The sequence below is a fragment of the Haemorhous mexicanus genome, chromosome 3 (assembly GCF_027477595.1).
Source record: "Haemorhous mexicanus isolate bHaeMex1 chromosome 3, bHaeMex1.pri, whole genome shotgun sequence".
Taxonomy (NCBI): Eukaryota; Metazoa; Chordata; class Aves; order Passeriformes; family Fringillidae; genus Haemorhous; species Haemorhous mexicanus.
The window spans coordinates 34,059,030-34,079,987 of NC_082343.1; the positions used below are offsets into that span (position 1 = coordinate 34,059,030).

A 20,958-nucleotide genomic window follows, 5' to 3' on the forward strand; every position below is an offset into this window, starting at 1 on the left:
GAGGCAAGGGTGGATGGAGAGCAAACCTTTCCATTCTGCAGGTGCAGTTCCTGAAAGAATCACTGGTTATTTGGCTTCTGAAAACCTGCATGTTGAATATTCCATTGTCATTTTTACCTTGGTGACAGCTCAAATTGTGGTGCTATTGATGATGACTTACTTAAATATTCTCCTTGTCTTAGAGAGAATTATTTATTTCCATTGTATTACTACAGTAAACACATGACCTGTTTTTCTTCTTGTAGTTTCTGCAGTCTATGATTCTACCCTTAATTTTAGAAATAATGAAAATCCAACATTGCTGGGAGTTCTAAATGGAAAGAAATATCATGCAGATTTATATGTAAGGCAAGTAATCCATATTTTAATTCCTTTTAAGTAGGAGTATGTACTTGAAATCACACTTGATCAAATTAGGGAATGTTTTCAAGACGTTAACAGAAAAGCAGATCTCTACCAACCTGGCTTCACAGAACTTCAGATAAAAATTCATATGGGTTGGGTAGTGTTCCTGGTAAAGTTCTGTGATTGTAAGTATGTGAGGAGCCCATAAATGTCTAGAGAACTTTCTGTTTATTATTTTTTACTCATTTGTGTGTCTGTTAGCTCAGCAGCAGCACTGGGGCCTTCTCACTCACTTGGCCAGAATACCAAACACCACCTAAGTGTTCAGATGGAGTTGCTTTATACCTGTCTCTGGCACAGGAGTTCCAGGGCCAGTTCCAGTTCCTCTGGTGGAGGTCAGGCTCAGACTTTGCCATCTGGTGGAGTCGTTGTTGATGTATTTGACAGCTGTGCCCTCCCTACCAAGAAGGGGGTTGTTTAATGAAAAAAAATTACCTGGATTCCTTTTCATTAAGGTTTCTATAAATTACAAATGCCCTAATGGCTTCCCATGATCATAATGGGAAAGAGCCAATTCCCAGGTGAGGTTCTACCAGCAGCACCTGTGCTACAGGCACTCAGAGCATGTGATGATGTAGGGTTGGAGCATAGAAGCCTAAAAGTGATGCTGCAAGTGATCAGGAGTTCATCATAACCCCTTACGAGCTATGGTGCACCAGCGAGCTGGTCCAGTTCCTTTATCCTGGATAGCAGTATGAAGTGGAATAGGGTGACCTTTTTTTCTACTTCTCCTTTTCTGCCTGTTTGAAATAGTTGGATTTTTTTCAGAACTGTTTTTGTCCAAGGATAAAAACAAAGTTTCTCTTGATTCCTCTTCCCACATGATAGCTCAGCCTGGTGTCCTCGTGTTTGGTGTACACGGCCTGGCTGGATGGCGTTCACGGAGCCCTGCCTGTACATGTCAGCTCCAGTGGAGCAGAGGGGTTCCTCTTGCTCTGTCTCCCTATGCACCATTCCAGCCTGCTGCAAGTCAGTCTGGCATAGCATGGAAATTGCTTTTCTCAACTCAGAGTAGCTGCTTACACATCCTGGAAAGCTGTTACAGGCAGGGTAAACCTCATGGCTAAATTTGTTTTGGCAATTGCTTGGGGACTATCACAGATGCCTTCAAAATCTCCTCCATATTTGCTTGTTGAAGTGCTGTAGGTGTTGCACAAGTTAAAGAAAAGGTGAAAAATGTAGTGAGTCTCCTGTCAGATAATCTGTCTGTATAATTTAAGTGCTGTTCATGAAAGTCAAAGTATTTACTATTCTTCAATTTCTCTTGTTTACCGTTGGCAGGCGGATTCCACTAGAGGATGTCCCAGAAGATGAGCAGGAATGTTCTACCTGGCTCCACAAACTGTATCAAGAAAAGGTTGGATTTTTTTGTCAAGACAGCACTTATGAGCCACTAGTACTCTGTTATTTTAGTGCTAGTAGACCTTTACAGTGTGCATGTGTAGTCCTAATTTGGAGGCTTGGGGTGAGTTGGTTTATTTGGCTTTCAGGTAAGTGCTCTGTTTCTCTACATACAAACTTGATCCTGTGCTGCCAGTTGTGATTTTGTTTTGTACATAGAGCAACAGGAAGAAAGCTTAAGCCTTTCTAGAACACCTTTAAGCCTCTTCTTTAGAAAGTTGCATAAAGATACAAAAATTGAAATTGTCTTACTGCCTTCTGATTGGTGGAAAGACCCTCTTTCCCTAGAAGACACCTTCTAAATTAAGAAGCAGTTTGTGGGCTAAATAACATACATTCTTTAGTGTGTTAAAATTTTTGTCCCATGTTTTACCCTGCCTTTTTTACCAAAGCAGACATCCATCATTAAAAGAACAGGCTGATAAATTGTTTTCAACTGTGGGTTAAGAAGGCATGCATTTAAGTTTCCTAATTTCATAGGATAGGGAGAGAATAATAATGATTGTGTTTGTGGATACCCAGTGGTTTGGGGTTTTTTTTGCTTTGCAAATGCTTTCATGTGAATCCTTCATCTTTCAGAATTTGTTTCTTCTGGGCTGTTTTTATGAATGTTTGAGCTAGTTGTTGGGGCTGTGCTTTTTGAATGCACACAGCACTCTCATTGCAGTCAGTGGGAGTCATGGGTATGCACGGCATGAGGGCCTGGCAGCTCACTTTGCTTGAATACCTTGATCAAAGTTATGTATTCAGACTGGAATGCAGCAGTGCTTTGGATTTAGAAATTATGGAATATAGCTGTGCTCTGGTTTCCTCTCACTGGGACAGCAAAATTCTGCTGTGCCATTTGTCCTGCTCCTCCCAGGACACCACGTTAGCATTTCTGTATCAACAGTGCACTTTCAGTTCTGTTTCAAACCATGACTCTTTCTGCTGTAATTCATAGCTCCTCTAGGCAGCTTGCTTACAGAAATGTGGAAAGTAAATGTGTCTTGAGACCTCACTTGTAGGTCTACTCCCTTTGGCTCTGATCCCCCCTCTCAGAGTTTGTGCCCCTAACACCTGATTCAGGCACAGCCCTGAGTACCTTGGCAGAAAAGGAGGCTGTTACCCACGGGCCCACGTACATGTAAATGGTCCTTTTGCTCAGCATTGCAGAAAACCACTTTCTGCTGCCATGACTTTGTAGCCCTGTTTCATGTCCTTGAGAACTAGTCAGACGTTTGCAAGACAAGATCATAAGTGTGAATGTGGTGATTGTTTTCCTCAATCCTTTATTACATTGTTGCAGTAATTCACTCCAAGATTTTTCTGTTTTTCCCTCTTTGGCAAACACTCAGTTGGCTTCTAGTGCAGAGTGTACATCTATCCTTCATCATATTATGTTGTACAATATATCATAGTAGTCTTCATATCTGTTCTTCATGACATCTTCATTTGCTGGTTGGTTAAGTCTCTGGTTTCCTGTTTAAGTACAGGAGTGAAGTTTTGCATCCAAGAGTGAGTTATGCTGTGTTCTGTTTTCCTTTGCACTGAAACCTTTTTTGGTTATGTGAATGTTTTTGATTGATTAAGCCTTGCGGGAGCTGTTTGTTTGTTTGTTTGTGTTTTGGTTTGGGAATTTGGTGATGATTTTAGTTTTTCTGTGAAGACAGCAAGTTTCTCTTTCTCCAGCTCTTTTACTTTAGTGAAACTTACTTCATTGCAATCATTCCTGGTTTACTGAAGCCCTTGTCTTTGTAAAATCAGACTGGCAGAATATAGAGCAGGGACAATTTCTTCCAGAGTTCTGAGATGATGAAAGCCCACCTGCAGGGTAAAAATACAATTCTTTTTCACCATTCTGCCCTGCATCTTAAATAGATAATAGGCTCTTAGGTCAGATAACAAACAGCAGTGCTGCCCTGGTGCTGTTTCCAAAAATGAATTCTGTTTTAGGTTGTCTTCAGAGTCAGAAAATATTTATGATATAATGTAAAAAATTGTTATTCAAAGGGCGGCAGTAATTCGTTGCAAGATACACACTCATCCCCTGCTTTGTCTGTTTTGCTTGCAGCACTTCACTTGCTGTTTCAAAGTAAGACAAGCTGTGCATGCTACTGGAAAGCAGAGACCCTATTTGAACACACATTATGGTTGCCTGTGCTGTTGTTTATTCTCAATAAGTTTAATAATTTTGCAGTAGTTTCTCACAGCTCACGTACAGTGTGCTGAATTATGCTGTAGTAGCATGATTTAGTGGCTGGAGAGTGCCACAGGTACTGAGGTCAAGGCCTTTGCACTCAAGATGATCAGGATTGCAGAGCTGTTGGAATGAGTAATGAAACCAGCAGTTACTGGACGTGGAGGGACATGAATTTTTTTTTTATTTATTTATTTCCCCATATTGACATTAGCAAAGGAGCGAGAGTCTTTGAGAAAAGCTTATTCCTTTGCATTTTACCTCCATGTCTGATCTCACCTACACGTACCTCAATCTGAGATACTTCTCTGTGGGAGCCTGTTGTGTTCATGTTCTTGCTACTTGTCACTTCATTTTTTGGCTTAGTCACTGCTGCAAGCACAGTTGAACAGAGTCCTGCCTGGTGAACAGTAGTGGCATTGTGCTGCTGCTCTAAACCAAACTCTGTTCTTCCTTTTCCAGCCTTACAGTAAGTACCAGCTCCATATGCTTCTTCCTCACCAGGGGTAGAGTTTGTCTTTCCACATATGGCCAGCACTGTATCAGTTAGTTCCAAATTATGACAGAAAGTTCAGTCTGGGTTGCACATTGCCTTCTCTTTTTATTTCTTTTACTTTTTTTTAACTGCCATTGATAGAAAGGCTCCCTTTGACTTTAACAAGGACTGGGTGAGGATCTTTTTGCCAGGTCTGAAGAGGTAGTATGTAGTAATCACAACTCTGCTAGTCCTTTCATGTTTGTTTTCATTTTTACCTATTTATAGCCTCAGTTCCTGAAGTAGAAGTTCTGCTTGGGAATCTTAATTTTCATTACAAAGAGAGCAAGCTTCTAATTCTTCTTGCTTGTATAAGAAGCTTGGAAAACAAGGTCTGAAAATATATACAGAAATGTCCTAGGGAATCAGCAAAGCCTAACTGAAGAGGAGAAGTGTACAGAGCTCCACTGTTTGGGAACAAAGAATATATTTTTGGATCCTCATTCTTTGTGGGCTTCCTCACAGAGGGGCAGCAGCAGCACACCTCTGCTGTCAGACTTCTTGTGGGAACAGGAAGGAGGAATCCAGTCAGCCTCACAAGGAGATGGATGTTCCCTGATTTGCCCTCGCTGCATTACCCCTCCCCCTCACTGCCTGAAGTGAGTTAAGTGTGGTGGGGGCAGTAGAGGGAGCGTGTTTCCATGTCAGAATGTGATACCTGTGTGGATGGAATTCATTACAAACCAAACAGAAGCTCTGTAGGCAGAGGAATGAAAGGAACCTAATGTGAGTAAGGTGGTTTTGGGAAATGGTGAGGTCTGTTATCTATTTAAAGTCTGTCTTGTTGCTGGGTATCGTAGGCACCCTCACAAAAGCTTTCAAGACAGATAAACCCAAAGATGCCTTTGGCAGGTGAATGAACGTATTTAAGGGTAAGGAATCATAACTGAGCTGTTCCCCACAACAGGGGAAGTGTGGTGGAGCTGTTGGCCTTGACATTGTTTTTCCTTTTGTATTTGTTTTCCATCTGTCTCAAGCCTCTCAGTGAGGTGTAGTCAGTGGTTTTGCTGCCCCTCTTGCCATGCAGAGCCAACAAAGAAAACACTGCTGTGTGGGTTTCAAGGGAGCCTGTCCTGCTCTCTGTAGTAGCAGGCCCTCTAATGGCAGTGCCAGCAATAGTCGGGAATTCTTCACATTCCTGGGTAATACCAGCATTTGGAAACTTCACTGTATGTAATAGGTTCAGTTTTCTGATGATGAGTAGCTCTGTGAGATAAAGCAGTCTTCCCTGCACTGTGAAGAAAACCACATACACTGTGAACTCTGTTGAAGATGGCTCAGTAATTGGCCACAGTGATCCCACTACCATCCAGCTCACATGAGAAAACACTTATCATTTTTGTAATCTCAATAGAGAGAGGGCAGTGCTTTAATTATTGCATAATCCCATAAAAGCTTATTGTTCATTTTGAAATAGACAAAGTGGTAAGAGCTTGTAATTGCTCAAATTGCTATCAAGTAAGTAAAGAATTGTGTCAGCTGGAGTGTAAGTGTAAAATGATAGCATAGTAGAAAAAATAGTCTTTTAGTTGATTCATCTTGGCCTTCCTAAAAGTTTTAGAAACCAAAAATCCTTTCCTTAAAGAAATATCATACTTCATTCTGATTAAATTAATTTTTTAATGTCAATCTGATGCTGACTTCATTATTGAATCAGTTTTTTGTGATAACACAGATTAACAGATAGCAGATTAATAATCTTTGCTTTTAACAAGGAGGGAGGGGGTTTTTTCCCCCACCCACTTTTTGATATCTTGGGCTGGTGAGATCAGTAAAGGCAATGCTATTCACCCATGTGGATTATAGAGGAAGGTACTAAATTCAGAGTCACCTGTGCTTTAAAAAACAGATGCTATGAAACAGAAAAAAACCAACCCCCACCCCATTATCCTCCTTGTATTATACTTAAAGGTCCAGTCATTTGCTCAAAGCCAGTGAGAGATTTTGTGCTGTTTACACATTCCACTGCCTCTAGGGAGACTGAGCACCCAGACTTCTACCACAAGCATCATGGGAACAAGGTGAAGAAGACTACATCCATGGGACAAAGGCAGGAAGGGGGGTGTTCTTTGGAGCATGGGACAAAATGATGCCTGGTCACCTTTTCTGGCAGGTCTGTGGGTGCTGTTTGAGAGCAGCAGCTGGGGAAAACAAGGGTGAATAGGATGCTGCTGAGTATGGAGTCCAGACACTTCCCTGGCTTACCTGCAGTGCTTGGGCAGTGGCTGTGGCTCCTGCAGGAGGTTCAGCAGTGATGTCTGCATTGCTGCGGGAATGTATATCCCATCATTCCTCCTGTTTTCCTAGGCTGCTATACTTTCCAGATATAACATTTTTCAGGCTGCTGTGTGTAGGAGAAAGAAGGTATTCACACATCAGTGTATGCTCCCCCTTTCTTCTTTTTTTTTCCTTTTTTTTTTTTTTTTTTTTGACTCTGTGTTCATTGACTTCAAAGTACAAGCTTTCCAGCCATCAGCTGGTCTTTGATCTTCTCCTGTGGTTACAAGCCTCCAGAAGGAGGAACATCAAAGCCAGGGATGGCTAGTTTTGTTGGCAGATGGGGATTTAATTGTTGCCCTCCTTTGTTCTACTAGGATGCATTCCAGGAAGAATATTACCGCACAGGAACCTACCCAGCAGTGCCGACAATACCACCCCGTCGGCCATGGACACTTTTGAACTGGCTTTTCTGGGCCTTATTGCTGCTATATCCTTTGTTCCAGCTGCTCATCAACATGATCAACAGTGGATCATCACTGACACTGGCTAGTTTTGCATTTGTCATTATAATAGGTAAGTTTTCTGATACAAAAAGATCACTTAGAGTGTAACTGTCCAGTAGGTAACAACCCATCTAATATGTCCACTCTAGCCTGGACTAGGTTAACAAGATCCTTTTTTTGTTTATTTTTTTATAGTTGTACTATTTTTTGTAAGAGCTGCATACAAATGTTTCTGTTTAAGAAGAAGGGCACAATGATAATTATTCCTTTGAGAATGCTTTTGTCTAATCATAGTCTGATATGTCATACACTGGTAATCCACCAGTTCATGATTTAAGCACAGCCTGTTGTGGCCATCTACTCTGATTTTTGTAGCACAGGGCATGGACTGTCACAGGTGATTTCTACAGTTCCTACGGCAGTTCTGAACTGCCTTGGTTCCTATTTCAACTAGTATGATATTTAAGACAAGGAAGGAAGACAAAACATGGAGCTGGCCCAAAGAAAGGGAGGGAGATCTTATTTGGTTTTCTTCATGGAAACAGGAACCAGGTCAGTTTAGCAAACTGCATCATATCTGGGTGTCTGTAATTGAGTGCTGGTTTCAAGAATAAGTTCCCTTCCAGAATAAGACATACATTTTTAAAGCAAATACTGTCTGTTATTGCTCTGACCATCATAGGTATTCATTATTTCATCACCTTCACATCTGTGTATATTACAAACAACCTTGGAAAAAGAAACAGAACTTCATAGTCTTCCTGGCACTGAGAGAACTTGGATACAGAGCTGACTTAAAAAGCCATGTCCAGAATAGCAATACAGAGGAGATAGGAAAATGTGGAGCATTTTCTTGTCTCAGAAGTGAATCTTTGCTCTCTACTCAGGAAATTGTTCCTAGCACATAATATTTCTTTGCATTCTCAGAAGTCTGACTCTTGAGCTAGATTGATCAAGATAAAGATTAACTAACATCTTTGTAGCCATCTGTGAAGAGTTTGATGTGGTAGGCACCCAATATTCTTTTTCAGAAACTGCCCACCAAAACAAATGCTGCATTAAGCTCTTGTTGATGCTTCATATAGAGGTAATTGGAGAAGGAACTGTGTGTGTGTGTGTGTGTGTGTGTGTGTGTGTGTGTGTGTGTGTGTGTGCAGGCAGGAAATTTCCTTCATGATGCTTTGAGCCAGAGGAAGGAAAACAAGCAAGGATAAGATCCAGCTTAATCCTAATGTTGGTACATTATGGTACCTAATGTTGGTACATTAGGTGGGCAGGGTAGAGGAAAAAAAGGGAATCCTGAGCTTTTGTCTTCATCTGGAGAAATTGTTTGTGCTTGTTACCCTGGAAATGCTTTGTGTAAAATGTGTAAGAATTCCTCAGGGCAGCAACTACAACTTAAAAGCCTCTTTTTCCACCCACCTTGCTTGTTGGAAGTCACAAGCAGTGCCCCCTTCCCCTTCTCTAACTGGTGAAGAGGATGGGAGTGTAGAGGGAACGCTGTGGTTGGTGTGCTAGGAATGGGAGGTGATGGGTTCAAATCCCTGTCACTTGCAGAGAAAGGTGAATCAGCCTGCCCTGTGCAAACAGCAGGGTGGGATGAGGTGTGACACCAATGTAAGTGCTACTGCCTGGCAATTTGCTGGCATAGTGTGTTTGGTGCTGGATTGTGGAACAATGGCCTAATGGTGCACTGAAGTGTAGCTACTGCAAAATGGTTTGAATTTTTCATCTTTCCTTCAGCATTTTTCTCTTAATTCAGTTTCCCCACTCAGCAGACTGGTTGGTTGGGTGCCATTTCTAAGTGCTTCATGCCTTGTGTACCCTCCACAGGGAGCCTCACACCATTATTCAGGGTTTCTGGAGTTTAACCTCGGGGCCGACTGCTTTACTGCTTGACATTGTAGCATTTGAGATGGTTTTGGATTTAGCCCTTTATAATTTAGCTGTGTGACACCACACTCCTCACCCTGCACCCTAAGCCTAATACAATCTTACCATTAGTGACCTAGGTCACATCTTTTCTTTATCAAGAAGTGAAAGAAAGAACCTGTAAAGGAAAAAAGCTATGATGCTACTAAGAATAGACAGCAAGAACGACCTTCTTTTCATTTCTTTCCACTTTTCTTGTTCCCCACTTATCTTTCTTCTGCTGCTAGCCACAAGGAAAGGTTAATAAGCAGGCTGCTCTGAGTCATCTCTTGACTGCAGTGATAATCCAAAGGATTTATTCTCAGGTTATCTGCAATACTGCATCTACCAGAAGGCTCCAGCAGCCTGCAAGCACAGCCAGTGCATAGTAAAGCAGGGAGGACTGTGTTTGCTGTTTTTACAGTGGGAGTGTAAAAGGGAGGTTTTTCTGCAGACTGGAGGGATTTATCACATGACAAAATCAGCTCTTCCCATTGCTCCTAGCAGACCTTTTCAACTGTTTATAACTGAAGCACACAGGTAGTGGTTTGGTTTTTTCCTCTGGCACTTTGGCAGCTCACCTGATGCTCCAGAATCAGGAACTCCACTGCAGTCCCGAATAGCTCATTGTAGTAGATTGCTGGTTTTAAGGGTGGGTTTCAGTACCTGATACAGGTGCTGATAAGCACAAAATAAACCTTTTGTGATAGAGCAGAGTAACTAGGAGGTCCTTTAACTGGGTGCCCTCTGCATTGTTTCTAGATTGTCATTTCTCCTTTGGATACTTTCTACTTACTGTGCTCTCCAGTAAAACACTGAGTGGCTTGTAAGTAACTGGCTGTTCAGGTGGAAAGAGCTCTTAAGAAAAATGCTCCACTTGAGCTGGAGTGGAAGGATGGTAATCCCTCAGACCCTAGCTCTGAGGTCTAAGAATGAATAACTCATGTATGTACAGCTCTCCTTGGTACAGCTCAAACTCTTTCAGCCCTAAATAAATGACATTTCTTTATACTGTAAATGCTGTCCCCTCGTGCTTTGCTATGCAGCAGTTTGGCTGTTTATACTCCCGAAAGTCATCACACTGTGCTCATACCTTACTGCTGCTCTGGGACAGGGAGCCCTTTGTGAAACAGCTTGAATCAATACAAGGCAGTTGCTGCTCCAGAGGATAAATGCTCAAGTAGTTTGAGGGACAAAAGTGTTTCGAAAACCAGCTTTAGTTTCACAGGACACATGGCTAGAGATTTAGGTACTTAGCTCATAACAACTATTTTTAAATTGGTGCTGATATTTTGGTGCTGAAGCATAGGCACTCTGTCAAATGTCAGTATCTGAACTTGACAGCAGCTTCTTTTTTTTCTCCTCCTCCTGCTTCCCCAGTCTCATTTGGCTTCAAAGAACCAAATGTTGGGTGGCCTTTCATGTTTCAATAACTTGTGTTGAGGAGGACACCGACCCTTCCTGCTCTAGAAGGAATTTATTGTAAAGCTGTCAACAGCAGTTAAAAGAGGAATGTATGCAAAAGATGACAGGGTTTATAAGGGAGCAGCAGCTATTCCATATTAAATGCTAAAAGCACGGTGGCATCTGGGCTGATGGCACAGGGCCAGCAGCTCCATGTCAGTTCTAGGCAAGAGTGCCAATAGTGATGAACCAGCTGGGATTCCGTGGGAGCTGCAGTGTGTGTGCTGTGCTCTGTGGGTGGGTGGGAGCTGCAGTGTGTGTGCTGTGCTCTGTGGGTGGGCTCACACTGCAGCCCCGGGGCTGTCACAGTGTCCTGGAGCGGGGTGTGGAGCCCAGGGCTGGAGCACGGTGTGACCTGGGCAGCAAGGCTGGCACTGCCCCCAGGCTGAGGTGAATGGAAGGTGAGGAGGGGACAAGCCAGCAGGGTTGTAATAAGTTTTACAGCAGGATACAAACCATGTGCAGGACCTTGTATCATGCTTGTGTCGATTCTGCCTTCTGGTGGAGCTGCCAGATAGTCTGGCCCTTCAGGCTGGTACCTAGAAATTGGGGAATTTGGGGTGGGTTTTTTTTTATGTGAGTGTGTTGGTTGTTTCTTCTCCTTCATAGTACGTAGGATAGGCCCTCAATGGAAATGTCTACAATTCATAGAGTCTTTAGTTGTACAAATATCAGTTTCAATGCATAACCTGTATAACTCAAGTGCAAACTGTATGTGGGAAAATTTTATGCCCCTGCCTGCTGTGCTGCTTATAGCACTTGCTGTGTGGTATAAAGGCAGGGCAACAGATGAGAAAAAAATCCTGAGTAGTAAGAGAAAAGATGGAAATCCTTGGAGCTAAGGTTTTGCTGAAGGATGAGATACTACATGTGGAGGTGTTGATTTTCTTGGAGCTAAAATGTGTTCCTAGAAAGATTACACTCCTGGCTCCCTTGACTGTGTCAGCTCAGCCCTCCTTGAGGCCCCAGCACTCCAGCAGGCAGAGCAGGTCCTCAGCAACCTCTCCTGCATCTTTTGGATCTGAGTAATGGTGGGCACAAAGATGCAGGAGCTCAGTTACCTCAGTTTGCTGTGGAGTAGTACAGTGATGCTTCAGCCAGTAGCTTCTCTCATGCACTTCTCAGGGTGGTCTTAAACCCTCACAGCTATGAAGTTAGGCACTGCTGATTAGTTACTGCTTGATCTCCCTTTCTCCCTTTTCTTGAAGCAAAAAGCCTGAAGTTTCCCTTACTACAGTTGTATGTAAAACAAGAGGTGAATAAATCCTTAAATGTGAAGGTCTCTCTCAGGACTGCACTGAGGCTCCAGGAGAGCTGTGGTGAGGAGGCAGTGCTGGGACAGACCAGTGAGGCAGCCCAGCCTTTCCCCACTGTGCTTCCACACACTTGGCAAACATGAGCAGTCCTCTTCTCCTTGCACCCCACCTTCCCCAGGGTGCTGAGGGCTACAGGGTGACATGGGGACAGAAGGCAGTGGCAGCTTCTGCCAGGGAGCAAAGGAGAAAAAAGGACATCTGAACTGCTGAACTAGTTGTTTTTGTGTCCAGGCATTCTTGGAACTAGATGAAATCCCCAGTATGGTGTGTGGCTGCTGTAACAGCTGCTCTTATTTATGCTCTGTGTCCATCTCCAGATGCTGTTTCTATCCCTTGTGGTTAAAAATCTTAATGATTTCATGCTTTACTATTATGTTATGCTCCCAGACTGCAGGCTCCATGTTGGATCTTTCTCTTGTGTTCCCCAGCTCATGGCCAGTGAAATGTCAGAGATGGTTTTCTTTCTTGTCTATGAGAGCAAAGCCCTTAGCTTGTCTCAGTGGTGTGTGTTTCTATTCACAGACTGACAGTGGAGTGTAAGTGACAGCGAGTGCCCTCAGAGCCAGCTCCCTTTCTGGACTGTTCACTGCACAGTTCTGCCTGTGAGAGGGCCCTGCTTTCCTGGCATCCACAAGACCTTAGGGCAGCCCCACAGGCAGACCAGCTTCCCGATGTCCAGCCACGCTGTCACATCACGTGTGGCTCATCCCTGGTATCCAGTTACCACTTGCACTCTAAAAACTGCCAATTGACTGTCAGACTGCACAGCAGGAGGGTGTAGTGATGGCTCTTTGTGGCCCGTGCTGTTGTGCCAAGTAGCAGCTGGTGGAGCACAGGGCAGCACTGTTTGCCAGCCCCCTCCCCTTCCGGGCCTGAAGAGCAGCAAATGCCAGGACACGGCCCTGTATCAGCCCTGCGGTTCACAAGGGATGCCTGGCAGCGGGATGAAACCTCTGGATTCTCTTGGTGATCTCAGGCACTGACTTTACCATAAAGAGTCCTTTGGCTGGTGAGAATTTGTCCAGAGTCATCTCAGAGAAGACTGATGGGAATGAGGCATCTAGAGCACTTCACCTTACTGTCACCATCAGTCAGAGACAGTGGGATTTGGAGGCTTAGGGGAGGGTTGTGGCTTTCTAGGTTTGTTTGGTTTGGGTTCCTTCCTTTTGGAAAACATTCTGAGCAGAGGGGAGATGTTTGTGACTTCCCAAATAGGTTCAGGTCTGAAAGAAGCATGGCAGTTCTGAACGTGTACAGTAGCTGAGTAGCAGACACTTGAGGAATAATAGATTTTGGGCAGCTGAGCCCCTTTACAGAGAAACCAGAAGTGTGAGGGAAGGAGTTTAGGTTAAGCTGCATTCAATTTAGTCACATTAAGTGCTACAGATAAATAAAAGAATCCTTGCACATGTTGAATAATTACTGAATCATCTCTAAAAGTCTTTTAAATTAACCTGCTTTCTTGTAATGGGCTTTTTCATGAGCTACCATTAACAAATACCACAACTAACATTTTTTTATTTATCAAGATCTGAAGTTCCCTTGCACTTGTTTGTCCTCTTTCAGACAGGGGGCTGTTGAAAGCCGGAATTCCCGGCTGTGCATGCCTGTGCCTCTCACACCCATCCTGGTTCCTTGTAGCCTCTTCCCCGCTGATGGGAGGGGTTGTGTCCAGCCTGAGGCTCTTCCTTCATGAGATGCCACAGGCAGATAAGTTGACGTGGAGGTGTGGGAGCATCAAATGCACTTTTCATGCTAGGTCTCTTTCATGCTGCTACACCAGTCCAGATCTTCAGGCTGTGCCTCAAGCAGCTTTAACTGTGTTTGTTTTGCAGCTTCTGTTGGTGTCAGATGGATGATCGGGGTTACGGAAATTAACAAGGGCTCCACCTATGGCAACAATGACAACAAGCAGAAACAAAAGTAGCACCTTCAGAGACTGCTTCAATCCAAAGGGAACAATGCAACTGCTGAAAACTCTTAAGTGCATATCACGGTCCTTCAAGTGAGATCAGAGGATGAGTAATTGCCGTGCATATCTGAATTTGTGCTCCTGTTGTTTTTCTCTGGGGTTTGGGCTGGATGACACGCTGGAAGGATGCACTCCTTCTTATACCCTCAGCAACAGGTTTGCACATGTGTGGTTGGTTTGTTTTCCTATGAAGTGTCTTAAGTTTTGAAGGAAAAAGAGATATTCCAGCGTGCTTGTATGAAGAGACTCTACCTGGAAACTAACCAGAGGTGCAAGCTTTAATGTCAGAAGATTGTTACAAGATGATTAAACTTGATAGTTGTGTAGCTCACACAGTTTAACAACCATAATCTGTCAGTGTTTAAACACAGTACAGCAGGATGCTGTGCTTGGTTATAGCAGTGTTGGACTGAAGCAGCTCTGCTGAGCTGGCAGAACTACAGTAGAGTTTTTGTACATCCAGAACCTGTCCCCACAGTGTGCACCACATGGGCCCTTCAGAACTTCAGCCAGACCCTGCCTGGACGTCCAGACATCTGAGCCTGGCAGTAGCAGAACCTGCATCAGAATTTGGCCTTGTGGCCTGAGCAGAGCTGAGTTACCCACTGCCCTCTCTTTCCCCAGGCCATACATCCGAGGGATAGCTGAAACCTCTAATTCTTCAGAGTAAATGTCATTTTTAGTCTGGAAAACTTGAAGTAGTAAAATTCCTTTTGGCTTTAAATGTTACTTAAAATTCCAGGCCATCCTAACAATTTTGGAAACAAAATAACTGGGCATGGTGTAGTGAAATAATGCGAAGTGTGCATTACAAAGTATGTCCCATACCCATACTGTTGTGATCCTAATTAACCTGCTTGTCTGTCTTTTCTGATAAATTAGTTTACTTGGTGCCTCATAACAGTCAGCCTGAAGTAATAGTAAATTATTTTCTTCTGGGGAAGAGGGGGAATTAGGAGAGAGACCTAGGACAGTGGGTATGGCTGATTCTTTGAATGTCTGTCTTGATTTGACACCCTTCTGAACTAAACATAACTAGAACCAAGCTCTGAGGAAGAAGGGTTGTTCTGACATTCCTGCTACTGGTCTCAGAACTGCCTCCTGTTTTTAAACTTCCAGAGTTAAGGATCTGCAAGCTACTATAAATAACTTGTTTAAAGCAGGAAAAAATAAAAGGAAAGGAGGGGACATTAACTAACAGCAAATATGATTGGGAAAAAAATCCCAATTTTTTAAAGTCTACAGATCCTGACACTGAGCAGTGGAGGTTGTGATTGACACTTTCAAAGACAGTCCATACTCACTCAGCATAGAGCTAAACCAGACAGTCTTTAGTGAAGAGAGTGAGTAGTCTCTCTAGCAGCTGGTATAAAAACATGGCTCTTTTCATATAATAAAACTGAGGCCAGAAGAAACAGGCTAATACAAGAATACTAATTATTCCATGAAATATGTATTTGCTGTTCAGTACATCAGACAATCTAGAACCTCACCTTTTTAATATGCAGAACCTAAAAAGCAGGTGAAGTAGTGCTTTTAGCATGGAGCAATAAGTGGAGTTTAGGGATAGTGGAGGCAGTAGCATTTTCAACATGAACGAAAGCATAAGGCAGTATGAGACTGCTTCGGGAGGCTTTTTGCCACACACATCTTGTGTACACATGCACTCCCTATGTTCTGAAGCTTTCAGGAACAGGTTGTTCAATGTCATGAACAGAAACATGGGCTCAGATGTTTTTAGAGCCCAAGAGTAGAAAATACTGTAATGTTCACAAAGCTGTTTAATAAAGCACATGCCCTGCACTCTATTTGCTGTAACACTCTTAACAGTGAAAAACTGAGTATTGCATCCTGTAGTAATGATCAGGCACATTAACAAGCCAGACTTGAAGTTACTGTACACAAGAGCTGGAAAATGGGTGGGAGGAGAGAAGGGAAAGGCCTCTCCAGGGTAGCATTTTACTGTGAACATTACCTGGCAGGCCCAGTGGCCTTTTCTCTGGGTGGTAGGTGAGCAGTTCTGAGCAGCAAGCACATACTCCTGGAGTGACAGAGGCTGTTCTGCCTTCCTGAGAGCCACGGATTTAACATGCAGTAAGGAAGACATTTGGCATTCCTTATGAATCTTAGTCCTTTCCCCTCCAACTGCGTGCAGTGCCCTTCTCCCAGAGGAAAGCACCAACCAAGCAAATACTTCTGAAAGAGTGATGAGATTATTTCATACCCATTTCCCTGGGACTGACCCTTAAAATAAGCTGAGGGCCAAACATGCCACTCTTGGATCCATCCTCCTAAGCACTTGGGCAAGTCCTGGCACAGCACTGAGGCCCTTCCAGCACTCACTGACAGACAGAGAAAGCATAATTATCCTTGCCAAAGTTAAACTTCTTCAGTTCACTGTATTAAAAGAATGACATAATAGGTTATTAGGAAGCAGTGTTTGCCCCTCATCCCCACAAGCAACTGTATGTTCTACAACTGCCTTAACAAAATTAGTCTTAATGTTTGTTTATACAAAAATAAAAGTATAAAAAGCTAATATACAGTGAATGAGTTTTCTTTTGATTGACAAGAACAAACTGGTAAGAGTTTGTCACCTTTATCCTGACTCCTAAAAACTGTCCACTCTTCCTGTCTGTGTTCAAGGGCAGCTGAAACAAGGCAAGTGAGGACACAACTCACTCATACTTCTGTTACACTGCAAAGTGAAGCACACAGAAAGCTGGGGGGACACTTTTACCTCAGGTACTCACATAGTCCTTTACTGAGGACGACAACATACCTCCTATCACACAGCTGAAAGTAGAGCAGTGAAAAGAAGGGGAAGTCTTTGTTTAAATTTAGCATTATATTTTTTGAGAGCATAAATACCTGCACAGGTGACATGCACAGCAAGGCACATACTTTCCTAGGTAGAAATGTCAGATTTTGTTGTACCTCCTTGACAACACTCCACACCTGTGACTAATCAAGAATTTGTGGATTAAGATGAGAGATAAAGACACTAGAATATAAAACTAAGTATTAAAAGCAAGTTTTAAATTACTTGTATTAAGTCAGAAGCTGTAAAAGAAATATGTAAACTTGCACTAATATTTACAAGTAACAGTTTTAAGTCACCTGTTTGTAATAGCAAGTAAAAAAATCAACTAGATCATGCATTGCAAGCTATTTCTTCCAATTGCTAACCACTTCTAATCTCTCTTCCTTTTCTGAGGCTGATGACAACTGAGGTGTGGTGGGGAAATGAAAGGCCAGGATCAGAAGTCAGTTTTCAAAAGGTAACAGTAGATTCTTGGTTTTGCCAAACAGAACACAAGAATCAGCTTGTACAGTTCTCTTCTAGAAGACAAAAATGTCATGCAGAGCACTCCCTGTTCACAGTGCATACATCCAAGAAGGAAGGTATCCCTTAGGTAAAAGGCAGTGTCAGGAATTACCCATCACCCTCTCTTCTCAGAAGGTGATGAAAGGGGGAACCTTACTTCTCTTACCTCTTGTGTAAGAAACATCTCACAGTACACATCTTGAAACTTGACAAACACTGACTATTGCAATACAAGAGCAGCTTATTCCAGTTAGGTCAGCTTAGCAGTCTCATCCCAATGTTGTAAAAAAGTTTAAAATGTGGCACAGTCCCACATTTACTTTTGGAAGAAAAACCCTTCACCAGCATCTCCTAAAATAAACCATTTATTGAGAAAAACCTTTTTTTTTTTTTAATTTCATTAATCAGCCTTGTGCATAACAAATCCGAAGCCAAAAACAAATAAACAAAAACCCCAGTAAAAGTTCACAGTCAGTGCACTCAAACAGATTAAAAAACAAGGTCCATAACGCCTGATAACACTACAGCATTTTTCTGAACCTAGAGAGTTCAAAAATACTACATATTAACAATACAAGTTCTCAGTCAAATGAGAAACAGGAGAAGGAACAAAAAGGGTATGGTCCATATACAGTAGTAATGGCACTTTCACTGAAACATGCAGCTTCTTCCAACTTGCAGACACGTCACGTGAGCAACATGTGCCAAGTAAAATGTACAGGAGCAGCAGAGGAAGTGACACTGTCACTTGTGCAGTCTTCTTAAGGTCAACTTTTACACTGTTTGTCAGCACAGTCTTTATGTAAATATTACATACAGTAGTGATTCAAATCTTGTCAGAATAGCCAGATATTGAGTAACTTCATTCTTCGTCTGTGCAAACCTGTGAAGGAAGCAAAAGGCAATTACTTCAGCCATCTCAGCCATCTCCCTTCTGCAGCAGGATGATAATGGATTCATTTCTTTAGCACCTTCACCTTGAAGGTTTTCTTTTCTCCCTTGTTCCACAGTAATGCATTACATGTGTTTGTATGGGAGTACTGACATTACCACTGTTACCATGCATCCTTTAGGTGCCTACAGCAGTGCCCACCTCTGATGGACGGGATCTGCTACAGCTGCCCTGATGAGAGATGGGTGATGATGCAACTGAATCAGAACACCAACGTGATCAACTTTATGCTGGAAAGTGATCCTACTTCTTCAAAAAAGAAGTTACTAATACAGCTCAATTTGTAGCTGTGAATATTTGCCTGTTTTAAGGAAAGCCTCACACCACAGTTCATGCAAAAACTGCAGACTATTACAGCAGCTGCCAGATAAAACATTCAGTATGATCTTAACTTCAAGTATGAATTTAAAAGAAAATCAGTTCTTTGCACAGAAGAATGGGAGACTTTTTGTGTGTGGTTTCACTTTTTATGGAGCAGCCCTTATGTCTAAAAACCCATGCATTTGTACTTGCTGAAGTTTTTGCTGCAAAGCCCTTCAGATCCTATTAGCTACCACTGAACTGGAGCCTGACTTGTCTTTTTAACAAAAAGATAATGCATTTCAAAACAGCAGTGAAAGTTTATTACATGGTGCACACCACATTCTATAGTCACATGCTTGCTGAAGACAGCACATGTGCTTCTGGAAAGCTGCCAATCCATTTCTCCTGGACAGCATCAATTTGCTAGCAGCCCCTCACCATGGTACCAACCTCTGTGGCATCACTGAGAACAAAGAAGCTGACTAAAAGCTGTTCCCCATTCCCATCTGCAGTTTTGTAGCCCAAGTCATCAGACAAACCTTGACAAAAGGATGATCGAGAAGCTGGCTGGCCGTCCACCTCATCTTTGGGTCACTTTCCAGGCAGTGGCAAAGGAAGTCTTTCCCTTCTGGGCTCACTTTGTCAGGAATAGGAGGTTTATGACCCATCCCCACTTTATACATGATCTGGAAGTTGTGCTCATATTCATGCCAAGGCCTCTGCAACAGGTGACAGCATTGCTAAGTGCAAGCTATAATGAGTAACTTGTTACCCACACTAGAGCATGTATTTCTGTGCTCCAGAAAATGAAAAACCATCCCAGTATTTGTAGACATGAGTGTGACAAACTGCTGAGAGTGGGACCAGAATTTGCAGAAAAACTGCTGAGAACAGTTTGCTTTTCATCAGTACGTGAAACATCCCTACCTTGCCCGTGACCATCTCTATGACAACACAGCCCAGGCTCCAGATGTCTGCTGCACGTCCATGCCCTTCTCCTTTAGCTCTAGTGATTACTTCTGGAGCCATGTATGCTTTGAAACAACACAAAGGAGTCCATCAGTCCATACAGCAGAAGGAACAGTATACATCAAGTGACTGACTGGGTAAACAGAATGCTTTTTTAAATACCCACTGAGTTACTACTCAGGTTTTCCTGCTAAGTTTTGCTATTTGCTGGTTTCTTTTTCTTTGACACATCTTCAGCACAACTGTCTTTCAGTTTGAAAAGTGATACTGATAATGCTGTTACTGTACATGCTGTCAGTGACATTTTCTGAAAATCTATTACCCAGCTGTTTAGGGAAGAGTACTGTTTCAGTAAGGCTGCAGAGAAAAATACAACCCCAGAAAACACATGCTCCAGCATCTCTATAGTTACAGACAAACACAATTTTAACTCTCACATTGTATCATTCACTTACTGTTTTGGCTTCTGGATGTAAAGCACAAAACTAGCTAAGGTAAAATCAAGTTTCCCTGAAACACATGGTTTTACTCCAGACTTCTGGCAGAGGTACCTTCCTTTATGGAAACTAGACAAGTACCTGCCTAGCACAAGCTTCCTCACCTGCAGTCCCCAAGGTACTGTTCACTTCTCCAGGCATTGTCTGGGTATTGTTCTTCAGCTTCACTGAGCAGCCGAAGTCTCCTAGTTTAATCAGTCCAGATGAGGTAAGAAAGATGTTGGCTCCTAAAAAACATAAGGAAACACGGACACACTTGTTTAAACCAGAGCTGAATTGAGGGCTTTTCAATATAGCCTTGGAAGTTGCAATGGATAATAGCTGAATTCACATTTAGATCTTTACCTGTGAATTAAGTGTGGAATATGACAGCATTAAAGACGTTCTGGTGGGTTTGTGCTAACATGAAGTGTACTGGAAGTGGACAAGTGTTCAAACAAAAAAAAAACCAAAAAAAAGCAGTATGGCAGGCACATTAAACAGCTTTCCATACAAGCTCGTTACAAGAAACGACTCCTGAAGGAGTTCCAGTGCTTCTTGTGAGCACTAAACTCAGAAGAAGCTCCCTGGCAGAGGCCATTGCTGTGTCCCTCCCACTAGTATCTCTTCAGTTCTTCTGAGTCAAGACAGATGATATCACACTTGCCAATAAAAACAGTGTGGCCAGCAGGACGAGGGAAGGGATCATCCCCCTGTGCTCAGCTCTGGTGAGGCTGCACCTCAAGTTCTGTGTCCAGCTCTGGGACCCTCACTACAAGGAGGACATTGAAGTGCTGGAGCGTGTCCAGAGAAGGGCAACAGAGCAGATGAAGGGTGGAGCAGAAGTCCTGTGAGGAGAGGCTGAGGGAGCTGGGAGTGTTTAGCCTGGATAAGAGCAGGCTCAGGGGTGACCTTATCACTCCCTACAACCGCCTGAAAGGAGGGTGTAGCCAGGTGGGGGTCTGCCCCTCCTACCAGGCAACCAGGGACAGGATAAGAGCAAATGGCCTCAAGCTGCACCAGG

The 20,958-nt window shown here is 43.0% G+C and overlaps 2 protein-coding genes across 6 annotated transcripts in view; one reads left to right on the top strand and one right to left on the bottom strand.

Annotated features, from left to right (window-relative positions):
- Window positions 1-16,445, top strand: part of AGPAT4 (1-acylglycerol-3-phosphate O-acyltransferase 4) — a 73,761-nt gene extending 57,316 nt beyond the window's left edge. For both annotated transcript variants that reach the window (XM_059841271.1, XM_059841272.1), the window contains 4 exons: window positions 246-348; window positions 1,687-1,762; window positions 7,115-7,313; window positions 13,770-16,445. In XM_059841271.1, the coding sequence (XP_059697254.1) occupies window positions 246-348; window positions 1,687-1,762; window positions 7,115-7,313; window positions 13,770-13,861 (470 nt within the window). In that variant the 3' untranslated portion in view covers window positions 13,862-16,445. The remainder of the gene's footprint in view (window positions 1-245; window positions 349-1,686; window positions 1,763-7,114; window positions 7,314-13,769) is intronic.
- Window positions 16,446-17,583: 1,138 nt separating this feature from the next.
- The window catches only part of MAP3K4 (mitogen-activated protein kinase kinase kinase 4), a 63,307-nt gene continuing 59,932 nt past the window's right edge, over window positions 17,584-20,958 (bottom strand). For all 4 annotated transcript variants that reach the window (XM_059841273.1, XM_059841274.1, XM_059841275.1 and 1 more), the window contains 4 exons: window positions 20,060-20,182; window positions 19,417-19,523; window positions 19,029-19,208; window positions 17,584-18,117 (listed from right to left, as the gene is read on the bottom strand). In XM_059841273.1, the coding sequence (XP_059697256.1) occupies window positions 18,097-18,117; window positions 19,029-19,208; window positions 19,417-19,523; window positions 20,060-20,182 (431 nt within the window). In that variant the 3' untranslated portion in view covers window positions 17,584-18,096. The remainder of the gene's footprint in view (window positions 18,118-19,028; window positions 19,209-19,416; window positions 19,524-20,059; window positions 20,183-20,958) is intronic.